We start from the raw sequence: 21,308 nt of genomic DNA on the forward strand, positions 1-21,308 counted from the left end.
GATTCCTACTGTCGGGGTTTCCTCATGTGTCAAATCGTGTTTCGCAAAAGAAACTCTTGACAACAAGTATTTATCCGAAATAGATTTCCATTTGCACGATATGCATGGAAATTAAATGTTAGACGTACAAAGGTATTTATGTGCGTATACGATATGCTTGAAATCTTATATTATGTCGTACTTACCTTTGAGGTACATTTTGCCTGTAACCCTTTATCTGTAGCCCTGTAAATGTTAACTGTGTTTGACGAGAAAAAAATGTTACCTGTGTGTGACTAGAAGTAAATGTTTCCAGTGTGTGATAAATTGTGAATGTTACCTGTGTAAGTAAATGTTACCTGGGTGTGATGAGAAGTAAATGTTACCTGGGTGTGATGAGATGTAAATGTTACCTCTGTGTGATGAGAAGTAAATGTTACCTGTGTGTGATGAGATGTATATTTTATCTGTGTGTGACAAGAAGTAAATGTTAACTGTGTGACGAGAAGTAAATGTTACCTCGGTGTGATGAGATGTAAATGTTACCTATATGTGACGAAATGTAAATGTTACCTATGTGTGACGAGATGTAAATGTTACCTATGTGTGATGAGATGTAAATGTTACCTATGTGTGATGAGATGTTAATGTTATCTATGTGTGATGAGATGTAAATGTTACCTGTGTGTGACAAGATGTAAATGTTATCTGTGTGTGACTATATGTAAATGTTACCTGTGTGTGACGAGAAGTAAATGCAGGGCTCCAGATAACTTTTGAGGGTGCGAGTGTACTTACACATCATATTGCAAGTGGAGGTGTACTGAGAATTTTGAAGGAGTACTGACATGTTTTTGTGTGAGCGAGTTAGTGATGTGGTTTGTCTGGACGATTCATCGATCACTATTTCCAACCATGTATTTGTATTTGAAGACGCGTGAGAAATAACTGAGCGACCATGTGATGCGCGAAATATCAGGTCCGACTGGATATAAATAGGAACAGTGTAGTTTTTAACCAATCGAAAAATAGTGACGGATATCGTTCCATGGCAACGCAAGGGATTCCTACTGTCGGGGTTTCCTCATGTGTCAAATCGTGTTTCGCAAAAGAAACTCTTGACAACAAGTATTTATCCGAAATAGATTTCCATTTGCACGATATGCATGGAAATTAAATGTTAGACGTACAAAGGTATTTATGTGCGTACACGATATGCTTGAAATCTTATATTATGTCGTACTTAATTTTGAGGCGTACATTTTGCCTGTACGCCCTTTATCTGTAGCCCTGTAAATGTTAACTGTGTTTGACGAGAAAAAAATGTTACCTGTGTGTGACTAGAAGTAAATGTTTCCAGTGTGTGATAAATTGTGAATGTTACCTGTGTAAGTAAATGTTACCTGGATGTGATGAGAAGTAAATGTTACCTGGGTGTGATGAGATGTAAATGTTACCTCTGTGTGATGAGAAGTAAATGTTACCTGTGTGTGATGAGATGTATATTTTATCTGTGTGTGACAAGAAGTAAATGTTAACTGTGTGACGAGAAGTAAATGTTACCTGGGTGTGATGAGATGTAAATGTTACCTATATGTGACGAAATGTAAATGTTACCTATGTGTGACGAGATGTAAATGTTACCTATGTGTGATGAGATGTAAATGTTACCTATGTGTGACGAAATGTAAATGTTACCTGCGTGTGACGAGATGTAAATGTTACCTATGTGTGATGAGAAGTATATGTTACCTGCGTGTGACGAGATGTAAATGTTACCTATGTGTGACGAAATGTAAATGTTATCTGTGTGTGGTGAGATGTATAATTTATCTGTGTGTGACAAGAAGTAAATGTTAACTGTGTGACGAGAAGTAAATGTTACCTGTGTGTGATGAGATGTAAATGTTACCTGTGTGTGATGAGAAGTAAATGTTACCTATGTGTGACGAAATGTAAATGTTACCTGTGTGTGGTGAGATGTATAATTTATCTGTGTGTGACAAGAAGTAAATGTTAACTGTGTGATGAGAAGTAAATGTTACCTGGTGTGATGAGATGTAAATGTTACCTGTGTGTGATAAGATGTAAATGTTACCTGTGTGTAATGAGAAGTAAATGTCACCTGTATGTGATGAGTAATTGTTATATATGTTTGATGAGAAGAAGCTGTTGATTCTTACAATTTTAGATAGACATTCATAGGCCATACAATGAATCCTACTTCCAATGTCAGATGTAAACCTATATCCTCATTTCATGATTACAGGTTTACTGATGCTTCAGAACATTTGTTGTGCTCTTGCTAATGGCATGGACGATTGTAAAACATGTCGCTAACATACAGTGATGCTACAAACTTTGTTACAGTATATGTAAACACTGACGTCGGAAAACATATGACGTCCGAAAACACATAATCTGACTATACTTATTACTGTACTTACAACAGCCATGACTCCAGTCACCATCTTTGCCTCTTCATTTTATTTCAGACAACACTACGTGAATGAGCTACAAGAACGAATCAATGTTTATGAACTTGAAATAGAAAGTCTGAAAGAACAGGTTAGTGGTGTTAACTAGACCAGGAACATGTTGTGACTTGACTAGTTGTGTGTTTGACTGTGCCATTTAGATTAAGTAGAAATGGGTTTAACATTATAATGAGATCATTCCATATATGGAATCATTTGTTTGTTGATTTATCATCTAGTATTGTTTGTTTTCTTCAGAATCGTATGAGGGAATCAGAATTCGAAGAAGATATTCTGAAGATCAAACAGCAAATTACTGCTGAACAAAAGTAAGATATGTTTTCCTATCATTGTTAAATATTTTAAAGAACATCCATGGAGCACAGGGGTGAAGTGGTTAGTGTGCTTGCCTCTCACACCAAAAGCCTGGGTTCAAATCCCGGTGGAGACACCAAAAATTTGTGACCTGGGTCTTATATTGTGTTGTGTCCCTGGGCAAGGCACTTTGTCCACATTGCACTCAGTCCACCCAGTTGTTTAAAATGGGTACCTGAGAAGCGGATGTACGGACCTATATGGTCCCGCGAAGCACTTAGTAGTGGCTATGAAAGTACAATTCCGTCAGGGTAATAATGTAACGCCAGAGAACAGCATAGCGTTGGATCCTAGGTGCAAAAATTAGCATTATTATCATTATTATTAAATGTAGTTTTATTTCTATTAGTTCTGAATACTTCTATGACAATGAATTGTTTTTCAGAGTTAACCTACAAGAGAACATTGATATGATCCGACTCCAGCGGCAAGTGAAGGAGAAGTCCACTCGTCTGACGGCCATCCAAGACAAATACTCATCACTGGAGGAGGTGAGGTCTTGTTATACATAGTTTTATCAACTTGTATTATTTCAACCACAGTTGACAATATCATTAGTGTTTGATATCTAGGTTTCATTGTGTTTAAAATCCTCTTTCTAGATTGTAAAAGAAGCTGAAATTGTCTTAATGCTTTTTCTAAACGCAATTTCTACATCTGAATCAGAGAGTCCAGGGTTCTAAATTCATTCTATTTCAGTGTCAATGGCACAGTTTGTGGTGCCTGAAAATCCTATGTTGAACATTAATAACTTGTGGCAATGGGTAATATTAAAGAACGAGGGATTGCCTGTTTCATATGTAAGCAATAATAATGTTCCTCTTTTCCTCAGAACACTCGCGTGATAAAGATGAACCATGACCAGGTGCTGATGAAAATGGAGGAGCTGAACATGAAGCTAAAGGATGAAGAAAACAAGAGCCTTACTCTGCAGAATGAACTCAAGTACAACTCGGCCAATCAGAGGAAGGTGGTGGAGGTAGGAGGACTCTCGATGTCTGCTGATTACTACTTACATCAACATACATGACTATGCAAAGTACAGAATGTATTTTGATAACATCAGGGGATGGGGGTCCAGTAGTTGCATCCCTTGGGCATGATAGCAACCTATGATTGTGGGTTTGAATCCTGATTGACCCGATTATGTTTCTAGGTTTGTCTGCACCATGTCATGCAAATACTTCTGGACCTGTGAAGATTAGAATTGATCTTCAGTAACCCATGCTTGTCGTAAGAGGCGACTAACTGGATCGGGTGTCATGCTTGCTGACTTGGTTGACACATGTCATCTTATCCCAATTGCGTAGATCGATGCTCATGCTGTTGTTGATCACTGGATTGTATGGTCCATTTAAAGACTGCCCCCATATAGCTGCCACCAGATTATTTACAGACTGCCCCCATATAGCTGCCACCAGATTATTTACAGACTGCCCCCATATAGCTGCCACCAGATTATTAACAGACTGCCACCATATAGCTGCAACCAATGATCTGTCATGGTGGCCTCATGGTGTAGATGGTTGCTCATACTATTACTCACTGGTTTGCCCAGTCCAGACTTTCTTATTTACAGACATCATGATATAACTGGAATGTTGCTGAGTGTCGTGGTAGACGGCATCTACTTATGCACTGATAACTTGCATAAGGAATATTCCTTGTTTCTTTGAACAGCTTGAAGAGCAGGTGTCTGACCTGCAGAAGGAAAGCCAAATCTTGAAAGAAGCAAACGAAAAGCTTGTTAGCAGGTAAGGTCATTTACAAACAATCAAGAATACTGACTTTTCTTTCAAAGACATATGCATTGATATCTTTTTGTCAGAAGATATTGTAATATATGTGTTAGGATAATCTTTAGTCAGATGAAAGCACAAAGATAATTACAACTCCAGTACATTAACATGGACTAGTAGTCATAATGCTAAGATATGGAATGGGGGCCTGCAAGATAAATGATCGTGAAACTCAAACATTACCACAATTGTGATGGATCAAATCTGAGGCCCATTTGACATTTTGTAACAAAATTTATTATATACCCATGTAAACTTAGGATAGCAATACAGGGGTGCAATACGGATGGCGTGGCCAAATTCCATATTGCACCCCAGATTCCGTATTGAACCCCTGCCGGTTCTACTTATTAAGTAACAGATTAATGAAAGATAAGAGGGTATATAAAAAATATAGAAAGTCATACTAGTGCATTTGGATGTTTTGTATTGAACTGAAGATGTCATGGGAGCAGAGAAACGAGTTCGAAGAAACGAACATCTCATTCAATGCAGAACATCCAAATGAACTAGTATGACGTCCTATGTATATAATAAAACCCATATTCTGGCTTAAAGAATGCTTTCTAAAAGAGTCTTAAGGCTATGTTAAGCTGGTATTGTATGTACATTGTTACAGTGCATTTGATCTTGAGAGAGAGCGTGAATGGAGGCAGCGGGAGAACGCCCTTAAAGTGCAGATAGCACAGCTGGAGGCCACACTCAAGGCCGACCTTGGAGAGAAGGGGGGCATCATTGATAAATATGCAATGGAGAGGGGTAAGTTGTTTGTTGTGATTATTTTAGTCAAATCCTGTGCACAAGTATTTTTTAATTAACATACATTGCTCCTTTGTTTCTGGTTTTTATTGACACACATTTTGAAATGATATGAAAAGCATATGAAATATTTCCAAAAGTTAAATAGTGTATGATATAGGAATATGAGGTCTAGCATTTTTTTTCAGGTTTTATAGAACATGTATAAGATTGTTGTCTCAACTATCAATCTTTGCAAAAGTTCTTTTACCACTAGCTTCATGTCATACAACATGTGGTTTGTGTGAGGTCCTTTCATCACGTTGAGGCACCAGGGATATATTTCAACCATGCCATCTGACCTGAATTACAAGTATATTCTATCTCTGGTATCTATTGAGTTCATTCCTCACAGCAGTAAGCAGTGCCTGTATATGTGTTCCAGATGAGAACGAGAAGCTAGCGCGTGACTTCCAGGAACTGCAGGTCAAGTACTTCCAGATCAAGGAGCAGTATGACGACCTGGAGGAAAAAATGAAGTTCTTCACCAAGGTATGCAGCCATCTTCAGCAGTTTAGGAACAGTGGCCTGGTGGTTTAAGCTTCAGCTTGTACTATTGTCCATATGGGTACAATGTGTGAAGCCTAATTCCCGTGGCTGAATTATACTGAAAGAAGTGTAAAGTCCTACTAACTCAGGAATTTACTGTGCAGAGTTGCATCTCTTACCTATCTCAGGATCCATCCCAAATCTGTCCCCATGTTGATCCTTTGTCTTGTCAGCACTAGGTCCTTGCTAGTGGCTTCACTTAAATACGTAATGTCTAAGATCACTTTCATCTGTGGGCGGTTGGGTAGCCTAGTTGTTTAAGTGAAGACCCAGATTCGATTCTCCACATGGGTACAATGTGTGAAGCGCATTTCTGGTGTCCCCCATTGTGATATTGCTGGAAGATTGCTAAAAGCGGCATAAAACCATGCTCACTCACTCACTCACTCTTTCATCTATTTCTGTAACCAAACTTTCCACATTAATCTGGCATGCAGGAACACATTGTCAGGAAATGACAGCCTTGTACTCTTGCCTCGGGAAGACAGCTGTGACTTGGCCCAAATTATTCACTTATAGTCTGAAATTGTATCTGCCTTGTATAAGGATTATGTAGAACTTGGACATCAGTAAGCACAATATGTTATACATAGTACCAACTAAGTGAGTTGCTCCATCCTGTGCAGGGAAGTGCTGTAGATTTCACGGAGATGGAGGAGGCCCTGGTATTGGTCAAGCAGAAGAAACAGAAGGCCATGCCACAGCCGGACTTCCTGCAGCAGGTCGACAACGAGATGACCAAAGGTCAGGAACTTACTTTTTATACCTATTGCTAATATGGTGCTTTGGTGGTTTTAGAAATGTTACTATTACATCTATCGCAATGTTTGCGTTTCTTTGACGCACTGCGACTTGATTTGCCCATGATTGAACACACAATCAAATTCACTGAAAGAAGCACACGTCTACACAACGTGGCAACAAGTAAGAGAATGACAAGGGCAGGCTGTCAGGTGATCATCAGAGCAATCTGCACGCTTATTGAGATGATTGACAGGTCCTGCTATGGAGTGGGGCAGAGGTCAGGGGTCAGAGGCCAGAAAGTTTGATTCAACTTAGCCTACAGCATGTTTCCATACATGGTCGTACAAGAAAAAGAGAGGTTTATACTGTGAGATAGGATAAAGTATGTAAATATACAATTTATGTTACAATTTCCAATTGTGTCAACACAATGTAATTGTCTATGGTGTATTCTCCAGACTACCACAAGCAGCTGCTGGACCTCCAGGCTGAGTATGCAGAGACAGTCCATGAGCTGGAGAAGACCCGCAACATGCTGATGGTCCAACACAAGATAAACAAGGACTACCAGACAGAGGTAATGATTTGATGCCATCCTGTTGTCAGGGGTTCTATTGGTCCTTCATTTTACATCTGATGGAGTGCTTAGAGTCGTGAATGCTCTGCTTACATGGCTCAAACAGCAATGTTTCTTGATTGGGAACATGTACCTTGTTTGACAGCTTGTACCTTACTTGACAACTTGTACTTTGTGTGACAACTTGTTTGTTGTTTGAAAACATGCACTTGGCTTGACAACATGTACCTTGCTTCACAACTTATACCTTGTCTGACAGCATATTCCCAGCTTGGCAATATGTACATTGTTTGACAACATATTCATCACTTGACAACATGTTCCTTGCTTGACAACATGTTCCTCACTTGACAACCTGTACCTTGTTTGACATGTTTCTCACTTGACAACATGTACCTTGCTTGACAACATGTTCCTCACTTGACAACATGTACCTTGGTTGACAACATGTTCCTCACTTGACAACATGTGCCTTGCTTGACAACATGTTCCACACTTGACAACATGTTCCTCACTTGACAACATGTTCCTCACTTGACAACATGTTCCTCACTTGACAACATGTACCTTGCTTGACAACATGTTCCTCACTTGACATGTACCTTGCTTGACAACATGTTCCTCACTTGACAACATGTTCCTCACTTGACAACATGTTCCTTGCTTGACAACATGTTCCTCACTTGACAACATGTGCCTTGCTTGACAACATGTTCCTCACTTGACAACATGTTCCTCACTTGACAACATGTTCCTGCTTGACAACATGTTCCTCACTTGACAACATGTACCTTGACAACATGTTCCTCACTTGACAACATGTTCCTCACTTGACAACATGTACCTCACTTGACAACATGTTCCTCACTTGACAACCTGTACCTTGCTTGACAACATGCTCTTCGCTTGGTAACATGTACTTTACTAGACAACATGTACCTTGCTTGACAACATGTTTCTCACTTGACAACCTGTACCTTGCTTGACAACATGCTCTTCGCTTGGTAACATGTACTTTACTAGACAACATGTACCTTGCTTGACAACATGTTTCTCACTTGACAACCTGTACCTTGCTTGACAACATGCTCTTCGCTTGGTAACATGTACTTTACTAGACAACATGTACCTTGCTTGACAACATGTACCTTGCTTGACAACATGTACCTTGCTTGACAACATGTTCCTCACTTGACAACATGTACCTCGCTTGACACCTGTACCTTGCTTGACAACATGCTCTTCGCTTGGTAACATGTACTTTACTAGACAACATGTACCTTGCTTGACAACATGTACCTTGCTTGACAACATGTTCCTCGCTTGACAACATGTACCTTGCTTGACAACATGTACCTTACTTGACAACCTGTACCTTGCTTGACAACATGCTCTTCGCTTGGTAACATGTACTTTACTAGACAACATGTACCTTGCTTGACAACATGTACCTTACTTGACAACACGCTTGACCATTCGAACCTTGCTTGAAAGCTGTTACCTTGTTTGACAACAAGTACCTCTTACTTCACAACTTGTACCTTGCTTGACAACATGAACTTTGCTTGACAACTAGTACTTTGCTTGAGAACACAAACTTTCCTTGACAGCTATTACTTTGCTTCATAACTTGTACCTTGCTTGACAACACAAACTTTGCTTGACAACTAGTACTTTGCTTGAGAACACAAACTTTGCTTGACAGCTATTACTTTGCTTCATAACTTGTACCTTGCTTGACAACACAAACTTTGCTTGACAGCTATTACTTTGCTTCATAACTTGTACCTTGCTTGACAACACAAACTTTGCTTGACAGCTATTACTTTGTACCTTGCTTGACAACACAAACTTTGCTTGACAGCTATTACTTTGCTTCATAACTTGTACCTTGCTTGACAACACAAACTTTGCTTGACAGCTATTACTTTGCTTCATAACTTGTACATTGCTTGACTATTCAAACTTTGCTTGACAGCTATTACTTTGCTTCATAACTTGTACCTTGCTTGACAACACAAACTTTGCTTGACAGCTATTACTTTTCTTGACAACTTGTACCTTGCTTGACAGCACAAACTTTGCTTGACAGCTATTACTTTGCTTCATAACTTGTACCTTGCTTGACAGCATGATCTTTGCTTGATAACTTGTCAAGGCCATCAACACATGGTTTCAGTGTCAAGTGATCACAAGTTCATAATAGTGTCTGTTTGACTTCTTCTACTTAGAAACTGTTTGCTTGATAAAGACACCCCTGACACAATTACACTGGATAGTGTTTTATGTTTTTTCTGTGAAGGCATGTACAGTGACTCTTAAAGCATTATAATGGAGTGTATGTCACTTTGTATTTCACTATGTACTCATTGGTCCAAAGTTTCAGTAAGGCTTTTGTATGAATATTGTTATGATTTTCAGGTGGAGATGTCCGCTGGCAAGATGGCAGACGTGAAGAAGGAGTATGAGATGAAACTGGATGAGTATGCTCGACTTCTAGATATACGGCAGGCTAGAATAAAGGTAATGACAGTGACAAGTAACAAGTTTTGTTTCTGGCCTCGCAGGCTGTGGTACTAGATGTAATGAGACTTTAAATGATGTGGAATGTAAGCAAGATCTATTTTAAGTAGCCATGTTAGAATGATAAATCACTATGCAAGGATGCATATAACGTCATTCTCTCCAATCATAGCAATGTGGGGTGGTCTACAATGGTTCCTGCTGATGTCAACCAGAGGTTCCGTGACACAAACTGCACTGATAGACACTGCCACTGGTCTGTTAGTCCACAATCAATGAAAACCCTTGGGGACATGTTTTCTTTCCAACCTATTTCAGTTAAATCATTAGTCCGAATCTAGCTGTTCACTGGTTGGATATTTCAAATGTGAAAATATTTTGGACCTTATATAATGAACGTGATGTCATGATATCAATTGATGAAATGGAAGGTATCAGTACTGAATCGGGATCCGAACCGTATTTCACCCATTGTATCAGGATACATATTGTGTCGTGAATGAGTGAGTATGGGTTTATGCCACTCTTAGCAATATTCCAGCAATATCACTAGGGGAGACACCAGAAATGGGCTTTACACATCGTACCCCTGTGGGGAATCGAACCCAGGTCTTCAGCGTGATGCGCGAACGCTTTAACCACTAGGCTACCCCTCCGCCCTATTGTATTGTTACACCTCTATGTATTGTTACACCTCTATTGTATGTTTTACACGAAATGATTGCTCTTGATTTTACACGAAATACTGCTCTTTTGATTTTGGTATATGCCTTTTTTTTTCATTTTGAGGTTTTGTGTATAGCATCTTCATGGTTTGTGGATGTATTTCAGAAACTGGAAGCTCAGCTTGGGGATGTAGCTTATGGAACCCGACAATACAAGATTATGCCGCCAACGGAAGATGTGAGTCTTTGCCAACCTATTGCCTTGTAGAAACTCCCAGTCAGAGCTACAACAGACATTGTTTCTTTTGTTGTTGTTGTGCCATATGCCAGGGTGATGTTGTGCAAAGTGTTCTCAACAGTAAGGCGACTGTACCTCAACGTACACCTACGACTGTCATAGCGCTATGGTTGCTTTGTATAACAGCACCCAGGTCCATTGTCAAACTGGTGGCAGGAAACTGAATGTTGTAGTGGTCAAATGTGGCTGTTGATGATTATATGCATTAGTTCATGGCTTTTGTTCTTGTTCAGGAGGAGTCAACAATAGAATTTGATGAGACGATTCATCTGGAGAGGGGACAGAATCTCTTTGAAATACATATCAACAAGGTGAGTCACATGTTTAAACTCTGTAAGTACTGAGACCAGGAATACATACTTGTTTTGTCATGTTACCAACAAACATGTCACAGTGAAACCTTTTGTGGTCGAGCTTATTTAATTTAATCCAGGTTGATGGTGCTAGCAGAATCATCAGTACTATGGTTAAGTGATATAATGTAAAAACGTGAACAAAATATAATCTGTTCGGGAAAGTATTTTAATATGAATCTGGAAATATACCTGATATATCCTGACACTGATTATTTGTCTTCAAGTGGGAAAGGTTCATGATTATATTTCTACATGACAAACTTGAAAGTTGTTTTGGAAGAGATTTGTTTAAGATTTTGCTTCCTCACTGTATCAGGTGAACCTGTCTAATGATGCGATACGTGCCCTTGGGGATGAAGAACCTTCGATATTCTGCACATGGGAGTTCTTCGAGTTTGAGATTCAGTCCACGCCAGTCGTCAGGGGTCCAAGGTAAGATTTGTTTGTTTGTTGTTTAACATTCTGGCTACATGGCAGCAGTCTGTAAATAATCGAGTCTGACTAGACAATCCAGTGATTGACAGCATGAGCATCGATCTACACAACTGGGAATCCAACCAAGTCAGTGAGCCTGACCACCCTATCCTGGTAGTCGCCTCTTCCGTCTAGAATGGGTTGCTGAAGATCAATTCGAACCTGGATCTTCATGGGTCTCGATCATTTGTTATGTATGCTGCAAGCCTGTGGCATTAGTTGACTAACGAATATCTTTCCAATTGGTCCTGATCCGTTGTTTGGTGAACAACTCATGACAATACAATGACTTTCTGTTACAGATCTGAGTACAACTTCACCTCCCAGTATGTTGTCAAAGTGGATGACTTCTTCTTACATTATTTACAAAAGGTAATATTTGATAGCCAGCAATTATGTACCCTTGACTTCAATGCATCATTAACTGCTTGAAAGAGCTGGCAATCACCATTGTCTGTTCTGTTTACACAACCATGCCAATAACCAATCTTCACATTAGTACCTCCAGTTTCTATGGAAGAGTAAATGCTGTAAGAAATAAAGAAATTGTTCTTCAGAAGAAGTCCTCCTTGGGGTACATATAAGCATTTAAATGTCCATTTTAAAACCTATAAAAAATATTTTCAAAACAAAAAACTCGTTTTTGTCCTGTGAGTCCACCCCTACAGGGCCCCTCAGGGCCCCCTACAGGGAAGAGCAGGTAACTCTAGCCATCAACCTCGCACCTCACTGGGACATATGGGCTAAGGACCCACCCTCCAAAACTTCTAAGGGCAAGAAGAGTTCTTCCTCTTCGGCTGTTAACGTGGGTAAGCGGGCCAAGACGGTGGAAAAAAACCCTTCTTCCCCTATCCCCTCTACATCTGCACAAACCTATTCTGCATCTGCACCTATAACGTTAACAGATTTGTCCTCCATATTGCAGCAGCAGATGACTTCCGTTCGGTAACTTATCTCGGACGCGATGTCCGGTCTCTGGCAGGAGATCGGTATGGGTTCGGTGGTTGGTGGCGGTCCGGGGTCGTCTGCTGGAGGCACCCCTACCTCGGGCCCAGGCACCGGTACAGGTTCTGCCTCTGGGGGTGTGCCTAATCCGAGCTTCGGCTCCGGTGACGGCCTCTCTGTCGGTGCAGTTGTATCTGACCCGAGCCTCGGCTCTGGTACAGTCCAGCTCACTGGCGCCGGTCCTTCAGGTCTCGTACCGTTGGCAACCGACACCCAAGCCAGGCACCTCGGCTCTCATTGATCTGTTGTCCTTGTCTGTGGATCCTGCTTTCATGTCTTCGGAGGTGACTCTTGACACCGAGAGCTCACTCCTGGAGGAGGAAGCCATGGATGAGGACAGGGGTCAGGGGAAGGAAGCTTCTCGCTTGGCCTGTCCCTGCGGCAGGTACGCAATCGTATCGCTACTGTTTTGCCTCAGGTGGTCGTCCCTTCGAATGGCCTCGACCCCGCGGAGTTTCGTCTCCCTGGCGAGGCCTTCGCTCCATGTCGGGTCGCTGAGACCCATTTGCGCATTTTACCTTCGCTCGTTAGCGAGGTAATCAATCCTCTCCTGTCGGGTACCCGGTCTCGGTTTGATCTCCCGGAGCTCAACTGTCGCTACTTGATGGGAAAGGAGGCTTTGTTCGATCCCCTGGTGGTTGACAAGTGCATTTATGCCTCGGTCGCCCTAGGGGGGTCATCTGGCCACAGTCAGGCGTCGGCTCGGTAGGGCAGGGGCTTGCCTCCCTTTACCTCAAATAACCAGGTGTTGAAGTCGGTATATTGCTCCTTTGAGGAGCAATACCGCAACGCCGTGCAACAGCTTAAGGTTACTGTCTGCTCGGCTTACCTCTCTGCCGTGCAGAGGAAGCTGGTGGACCAGGGGGGCGTGGACGACGCCGTGCCATCATCCACGTTAGTGAGGCAGCTTAAGGGGGTGCACTCACATCTGGCACATGACGCCATACAGTTGTGCGCAAGCCAGATGATGAGTGTGGTCATGGGCCTCCATAGGCTATGGCTGTCGGTCGCCCAGTACTCTCCGGCTACGCAGCAGGCAGTACTCTCTCTGCCCTTCAGGATGGGTTCGACCCTATTCCCGAGGGCTTTGACAGTAGTCAGGGAGGCCGTGGAGGCGGTTAGCCAGTTTAAGGACTCCAAGCCCTTACTCGAGTAACCCCTCACCTCTCATGCCCCGCCTTCCGTCCTTGCCAGTGCATATCCTTCCTCTTTGGGGAAGGAGGCGCCTAAGTGGACTGCTCCACTTCAGACGCGCAAGGGCAAGGGCAAAGGTAAAGAAAAGGGCAAGGCTGCTTCCTCTCAGCAGGCTTTTCAGAGGAAAGGAAGTCGGCCACGGCTTCCCAGTAATAATTCCTCTGGAGCCGTTAGTGGTCCCGGCACAAGCAGTTGTTACACTGCCGACCGCCGGGATTCATTGCCTGTTACCCGACGTTCCTGTTGGCGGCCAACTAACTCTATTCCTTCGGGAGTGGGAGAAAGTCACGTCAAATCCCTGAGTCCTGTCCACACTCAGGGATGGCCATATGCCGCAGTGGAAACGAGGCCTTCCTCCTTTCTCTTGGATTCGTTGCACTACGGTGCCGACTTCTCAGGATTCCGTGCCGAGGTCCAGTCGTTGCTGGACAAGGCAGCCATCGAGGTGGTTCCGACAGGCCAGGAAAACCTGGGGTTTTACTCCCCTTATTTCCTGGTTACCAAGGACGGAGGGTTCAGACCCATTCTCAATCTAACGGTGCCGTCTTTCAAGATGGAGACACTGTGATCTCTCAGTGTAGAAACAGAGGGATCCTTGATCCCTTTTCTTCGACTGTAGTCGAGGTGTTGGAGTTTTTACAGTCTCGGCTAGAAGCCAGCCTAGCCGTGTCTACTATCCGAGGCTACTCCACGGCTATTTCAGCCTTCCACATTCCCGCCGAGGGTGCTCTTTTAGGGCAACACCCCCTGGTACAGTGTTTCTTAGCAGGCGTGGACAGAGTGTGTCCGGACGTCCAACGGACGTGTCCCCCATAGGATTTGTCCATCGTTTTAGATTGGATGTCCAGTCCTCTCTTTTACGATCTGTCGGAATTGTCTCTCCAGCTTTTATGTTGGAAAACAGCATTTTTGGTGGAGGTCACATCAGGTAGACTGGTCGGTGACATACATGCTATGTCATCGGATCCGGAACTTAACATTTTTCATAAGGATAGGATAAGCATTCGCTTACCTGACTCCTACCTGACTATGTAATGGCGCCTATCGATCTTCCCGCCTTTACGCTTCCTGCTTCGTCTGGTAACACGAAATGCCGAGTTCACGTGTTAGACGTACGCAAGACACTTAAAGCGTATATTAACAGAACGGCGTCTCTCCACAAGGAGAAACAGCTGTTCTGCTGCTACGGTGGTGGCAAGGCTGGTCATCCGGCTACTACACAAACCCTATCGAGATGGATTGTGTCAGCAATTTGTATGGCTTACTAACATAAAGGCCTATCTCCCCCCGAGGGGTTGAAAGCTTATTCAGTTCGAGCAGTAGCCACCTCCAAGGTGTATGCTGCTGCTCTGCCCATTGAGAAGATCTGCTCCCTGCTATATGAAGCCGACCGAGTACGTTCATCCGCCATTACCAGTTGGACAAACACTTGCGTGAGCGTGTTTGGTTTGGCCAGACGGTTCTCTGCAGTCGACAAAGTAGCACCTCTCAAGCCGATTGAGCTTTCTAGATGACGTACTCTGTTTTGCACTTGGTGTCGGGTTTTATTCCTTTCCCCCATTTTATGGGTGACGGTATCTGGTGGTGGTTTTTATTCCCACTCTACTTTGGTATATCGGTGCCTTACTTTTTCTCTCCATTTTCCCACGCTTGGCTAGCTGTGTGCTATGGACAGTAGTTTGTTTTGGCGAGTCCCTCGTATTTACACACCTCCAACCCTTCGGTTGGGGTGGTAGGGTTTGTTACTGTGGGTGTGACACCGATAAGCCAATCGGCATGTAGGCTTTGACAGTCCAGGTCCTCGCCCTAGCCACATCCCCCGCCTTGATTGACATCGGCGGTCATGTGACTAGGTAAGTGTAATTCTCTTTTTCTGTGTGGTTGTAGATTGTTACTTCGATTGGATCACTATGTCAGACAGAATACCACTCCCGGCTCAATTGTCTCAATATGTACCCCAAGGAGGACTTCTTCTGAAAAAGAATTATACAAACCTATAGAGGTTATGAATTCTTTAAAGAAAGTCCTCCTTGGGGTACGGCCACCCACCTCCCCTCATTCTGTCTGAGCCGTTCAGCATGAAAACTGAGGTGCGAGGTTGATGGCTAGAGTTACCTGCTCTTGCCTGTAAGGGGCCCTGTAGGGGTGGTCTCACAAGACAAAAACGTGTTTTTTGTTTTGTAAATATTTTTTATTAAAATATAGTTACAACTGCCGTAGGTTTTAAAATGGACATTTTAATGCTTATATGTACCCCAAGGAGGACTTTCTTCAAAGAATTCATAACCTCTACAGGTTTGTATGAATATAATGTAAGGCCATTGAGGGAACAAAACAACAACTTTCACCAAAGTATAAATAAATATTTGTGTGTTAATTTATGTCGTCAAAGAAAAGGAAAACAACATGCCACCTCAATACCCTCCTATACCTTCCTCAACTCTCCCACAGACCCCTCTACATCACAATAATAACAGGTCTGGTATAGAGTAAGATTGGTTGTTGTTTAACGCCGCACTCCACAATATTACAGCTGTATGGTGTGTATAGAGTAAGAGGCCATAATGCTAAGTTCGACATTATTGCATGTTATTGCATGTTAAAGTGTAATGTTATCATATCTCTGAATTTAGCAAAATCTAACTTACATTACAAAATCCCAATTGTGCACAAAACAATGAGTTTATTTAATTTGTCTGCCAATGACACTTTGGAATCATAGATAAATCCACAATGTTGATGGTGTGTGTGGAAGAGGCTGTTGTCCCGTCCCCCAAGTAACCCTGCAGGTGTTGTATTGCAGGACTCATGTACTCTGGAGCTGCACCAGTCATTTGGCCAGGACTTCCAGACACTGGCAGTCTGTCAGCTTGTCTTCAGAGACATATTTGACAAGCCCCATGGGCGAATACACGGCACTGCCACCTTTACAGGTAAGTGAAATTACAGTAAGGTCATGTATTATCTTTATGGATTACATCGGGGTCGAGTGTTGTGTCAGCAGGGCTCAATTTAAGAGATGTTAACCTACTTGCACCAGGTGCAACCTAAGATAAAAACCTAGTTGCACCAGTCAATTTCCAGTTGCACTGTTTTTATTGCAATATGTAATATCAGAAATATGCTATTGAATTATTTAGGTGTTTTATTCAGAAGTTTACCCACTCAAAAATCGACTTGCGCCTGGTGCAAGACTAATAACTAGGTTGCACTTTGTAATATTGGGTTGCACCAGTGCAAGTAACAAAGCACTAAGTCGAGCCCTGGTCAGTGTACAACTTGTTCAGATGAAGTCCACTGATATGTATCCTGTAATCATGGTATCAAACCATAGGTTCTGTCGGATTATTTTATCATGTTTGTCAACAATATATGAATAACCCTGATGCTGCTGTCTGCTATATGGTCTGGTGTTCATCATCAAATGGGTAGTAGACTGATTCTGTGCAAGTGCATTGGAATATGATAACATGTATCAACCAAGTCAGCGAGCCTGACCACCCGATCCGGTAAGTCGCCTCTTACGACAAACATGGTTTGCTGAAGACCAATTCTAACCAAGATCTTCATGGGTTTGACTGAACCATGGAGCTCAGCTTTCAGCCTTTATTATCCCCTGCCACGCAGTGTGAGGGGGATATTGGTTTGAGCTCCGTCAGTCCGAGATGATGGGGACAGATTTTCTCAAAAACTGGTATAGATAGTGAAACCAAGTTTGGGATGTGTTACAATTTGTTTACAAAGATATGGCCCTTGCCATGCGTTTCTTGACTTAGTGCACGGTATCCCCAATGGGAACAGATTTTCTCAGTAACTGTTAAAGATAGGGAAAACAAGTATGGCATGTGTTTTCAGGAAATGAATGTCATGGTGGACAGGGGTGGAAATAACTTTTCAATTGCTAGTGTACTCCGGTACAGTGTCACATGTAAAATCACTTGCCCTGATAATTTTTCCTCTATACCGGCCAATTTTCTTGTTGATTTTTTAAATAAACAGCATGATTAACATTGGAAAGTCAACTGGACATTGGTACACCGTGATATACAAATTTGCTTGCCCGACTTGAAAAAACACTGGACACGGACGTCGGGCAATGGGTTATTTCCACCCCTGCATAAGCTATCTGTCATGCCATGACAGATTAACTATAGTAATATGTAGGAATCATGTAAAAAAACTAGAACCAAATAGCAACAGAACACTGGCGGGGGATATTGATGACCATGTCTTCTTGTTCTGTCGCCATTCATTTTGTCTACTTTGTGTAATGTGATGGATAATTGGTCCCAAGTACAGCCTGACTTCAGCAACAGACAATGAAACAATGTGAATTTTAAACCAAAACATTTACCCAGGGGTCACCTTAGAACACACTGCACATGAACAACCAGATTTCTAACTCTCCTCAATCCTGCCATCAGCAGTGTTATTACTGGTACATAAACAACCATTCGGTCGACCATCTGATGCTTAGAGTAATGTAACATGTAAGTCCTCCTCTCTTCCACCAGGTGTTGGTGAAGGTATCAATGGAATTGGGTTCGGAACTGTAGACTACTGGGTGAGACTAAGGGTCCCCATGGACCAGGCCCTTCGGCTCTACAAGGTAGGTTCTCAACAACGTCTGAGTGCCATTCACAGCATCTCTATGCAGTAATGTCATGTAGAATGACATCAACAGACAATGGATTAAAGGATTTTTTTGGTCTGAAAATTATTAAAGAATTGAAGGAACCTGATTGTAAGAATTATGATTTATGTTATCAAAACCTGCCATACTTCATTTTTCTGAGTATATAGCAATTCTGACCCTGTTATCTAAAGCTCCAACATTCATTATGCAGAGTTTCTTCCCTTAGGTGTACAACGATCCTATGATCTTAGTTTATCAGTAATATACTCTTACCCCAGGATTTTTACCGTAGCGGTTAACATCTAGAATCTACAGTAATTTGTGCTTAACACTGACTTAAAACTGTTACATGATTAAAGTACTGTTCAAGCAGCATTAATCCCAACTCACCTGCTCACATGTTCCAGGAGAGGACCAAGGCACTTGGTTATATCACCACCAACCAGCACGCTACACAGCACGCTCTACAGGCCCTGGATGAACAGGCAGCTCAACGACCCATGGATAATGTCAATGAGCTGCATATCAAGATATCCAAGTGTACTGGTATCAAGTCTCGCAGGAAGAGTAAGTTTTGCAAACTTTGTAAAACCATGGCTGTCTCTGTTCAGTGTTGGTTATGAACAGAACTCTTCCTGTTTGTATTGGTTTTATGTTTGAACCAAGTTGTATAGATGAGGAATTTCTGTGAGGTGTAAGCATCGTTGTATTGCTCATCAGTATAATATCCTCAGGGACAAAGATATAGTTGCAGTTGGTTATAGAATAGCCTTGTGGTTAAAGTGTTCACTCATCACGCCAAAGGCCCAGGTTGATTCCCCACATGGGTACAGTGTGTGAAGCCCATTTCTGATGTCCCCTGCCATGATGTTGCTGGAACATTGCTAAAAGCAGCATAAAACCATACTCACTCACTCACTATACCGTGTGGATTATGTTGATTATATAATTTTGACTATTTGATTAACAGTAAATTGGTAATGACAATCGAAAAGGTAATGATCTGTAGTTTCTCATAGCTTGTCAGTTATTCTCCTGATTCTCTTCTGGGATTATGAATGGAATAGGTCCCCAGAGCAAATGCTTGTTAAAGAAATGACATAAGTGGGGATCTGAAGGTTTTATCTGGACGTGTTGTTTGAACCTTGAAGACATAGACTGGAGATTTCAACCAGTTGTTTGTCTGGTTGAGTAGCCCTTACTGTGGAACTATTAAGTGGTAATTCATGATTTGTTTTAATTGTTTGGTCAAAAGTATTGATATTGACGGCTGAAAAGGTTTTAGTGTGCTATGTAAGGGTAAAATTGTTTCACGAAGACATTGTTATTTCAGATGTGCAGCCCTCTCCCTACTGTGTGTACAAGTTTTTCGATTTCGATGATCATGACTCAGTGATTCTACCCAGCACAAACAACCCTGAGTTCAATGACCACAAGACATACCCTGTACCCATGACCAGTGATCTGGACCAGTATCTCAGAACTGTGGTATGTTAAGTACCAAGAATGATTATAGTTGTTATTCTTTCATTTCTTCTTTCTCTAGTTCATGGATATTCAGATCTTCAGTACATAATGTCTTGCCACCCATTGGGATTTGGGGTAAGAATAAAGATTCCCAACACTTGACACTTGTTCCAAGAGGTGATTAAATGAATTAGGTGATCTTGTACACGGTGATTTGGTTTATTATGTCATGGTATCCAAATGCGAAATGCGGTATTATACAACAAATGAATCATTGTATTGTTTACACTGTTTTTTTATATGGTAGGTATTCATGATAACATATCTCGTGTCATCACCTTTTCAGGGCATTTATTTTGACATATCTTACAGTATGTACAGCTTGGGGAATTTTGTAAAAGCTCTCATATAAACTCAGAAATCTGTGAAGCTGTCAAATACATGACTGAACTAACTGCCGTTTCATTATTGTATGATGCTGGTTGGATGATATGGTAAGGTAACTGTTATCCATCTTGGGTTGTATGGTCCTCAAAGAGCTGAGAATGAAAGTCATGTGAACAGGGATCCATTGATTGTAGTGATAATGATGAAGGACTGTGAAGTTGCATTGATGTGTACAATCATGTGACCAGTCATGTGACTTTGTAGCGACAGGGGTCGCTACATTCAGTCTTGTTGTGTCATGACTGGTCACAAATGATGTCGACCGCCTCCGTGGTGTAGTGGTTAGAGCGTCCGACCAGAGGGCAGAAGGTCGCGGGTTCGATCCCCGACCGCGTCATACCAAAAGACGTTAAAATATGGTTGGTCCCTGCCTTGTGCTCGGCATTAATGGGTACAACAAGGACTGGTCGGCTCGGAGTCAGTATAATGTGTCTGAGTGGGGTATTCATGCTTCACTGCGGCATGGTATCTCAGTGGGCTAGCACTATAAAACCAGCTTAAGTCTGGGCAAGTACAAGCAGCCGCAAGTACACATACACACGCATGCACGTCATCATATGAGCGAAATATTCTCAAGCACGACGTAAAACCCAATTTCACCTCACCTCACCTTACAAATGATGTAAGTTTAAGTAAAGTGAATTTGGACATTACAGATTCCCATTGTTGTTGTTACTGTTGTTGTCCAGAGTTTGATAAATGTTGTTCTCCCCACAGCACCTGTCGGTGTATGTGTTTGACGACACTGACCCCGATGACACAGCCTACATGGGCGTCGCTCAGATCCCCCTCATTCCTCTGGCTCATGACAAGGGTGTATCAGGAGTGTTTGAACTGAAGCGGCCTGACGGCAAGACTAACGGCTGCATCAACATGGAACTACGCTGGCAGTACACCTACATTCCCCCCAAGATGCCCGTCAGGTCACCACGAGCGGTATGCTGG

General features: G+C 42.2%; 1 protein-coding gene across 4 annotated transcripts in view; it reads left to right on the top strand.

Annotated features, from left to right (window-relative positions):
- LOC124266344 (protein fantom-like) overlaps nt 1-21,308 on the top strand; it is a 63,536-nt gene that overhangs the window by 20,068 nt on the left and 22,160 nt on the right. For all 4 annotated transcript variants that reach the window (XM_046701147.1, XM_046701149.1, XM_046701148.1 and 1 more), the window contains exons 9-27: nt 2,475-2,547; nt 2,715-2,785; nt 3,217-3,322; nt 3,664-3,810; nt 4,512-4,585; nt 5,250-5,389; nt 5,814-5,920; nt 6,604-6,721; nt 7,180-7,298; nt 9,720-9,821; nt 10,653-10,724; nt 11,018-11,095; nt 11,457-11,572; nt 11,917-11,986; nt 16,617-16,746; nt 18,328-18,422; nt 18,857-19,016; nt 19,783-19,937; nt 21,081-21,299. In XM_046701147.1, the coding sequence (XP_046557103.1) occupies nt 2,475-2,547; nt 2,715-2,785; nt 3,217-3,322; nt 3,664-3,810; nt 4,512-4,585; nt 5,250-5,389; nt 5,814-5,920; nt 6,604-6,721; nt 7,180-7,298; nt 9,720-9,821; nt 10,653-10,724; nt 11,018-11,095; nt 11,457-11,572; nt 11,917-11,986; nt 16,617-16,746; nt 18,328-18,422; nt 18,857-19,016; nt 19,783-19,937; nt 21,081-21,299 (2,152 nt within the window). The remainder of the gene's footprint in view (nt 1-2,474; nt 2,548-2,714; nt 2,786-3,216; nt 3,323-3,663; nt 3,811-4,511; nt 4,586-5,249; nt 5,390-5,813; nt 5,921-6,603; nt 6,722-7,179; nt 7,299-9,719; nt 9,822-10,652; nt 10,725-11,017; nt 11,096-11,456; nt 11,573-11,916; nt 11,987-16,616; nt 16,747-18,327; nt 18,423-18,856; nt 19,017-19,782; nt 19,938-21,080; nt 21,300-21,308) is intronic.

Source organism: Haliotis rubra, unplaced genomic scaffold (genome assembly GCF_003918875.1).
Source record: "Haliotis rubra isolate DU_JTF1 unplaced genomic scaffold, ASM391887v1 Scf125, whole genome shotgun sequence".
Taxonomy (NCBI): domain Eukaryota; kingdom Metazoa; phylum Mollusca; class Gastropoda; order Lepetellida; family Haliotidae; genus Haliotis; species Haliotis rubra.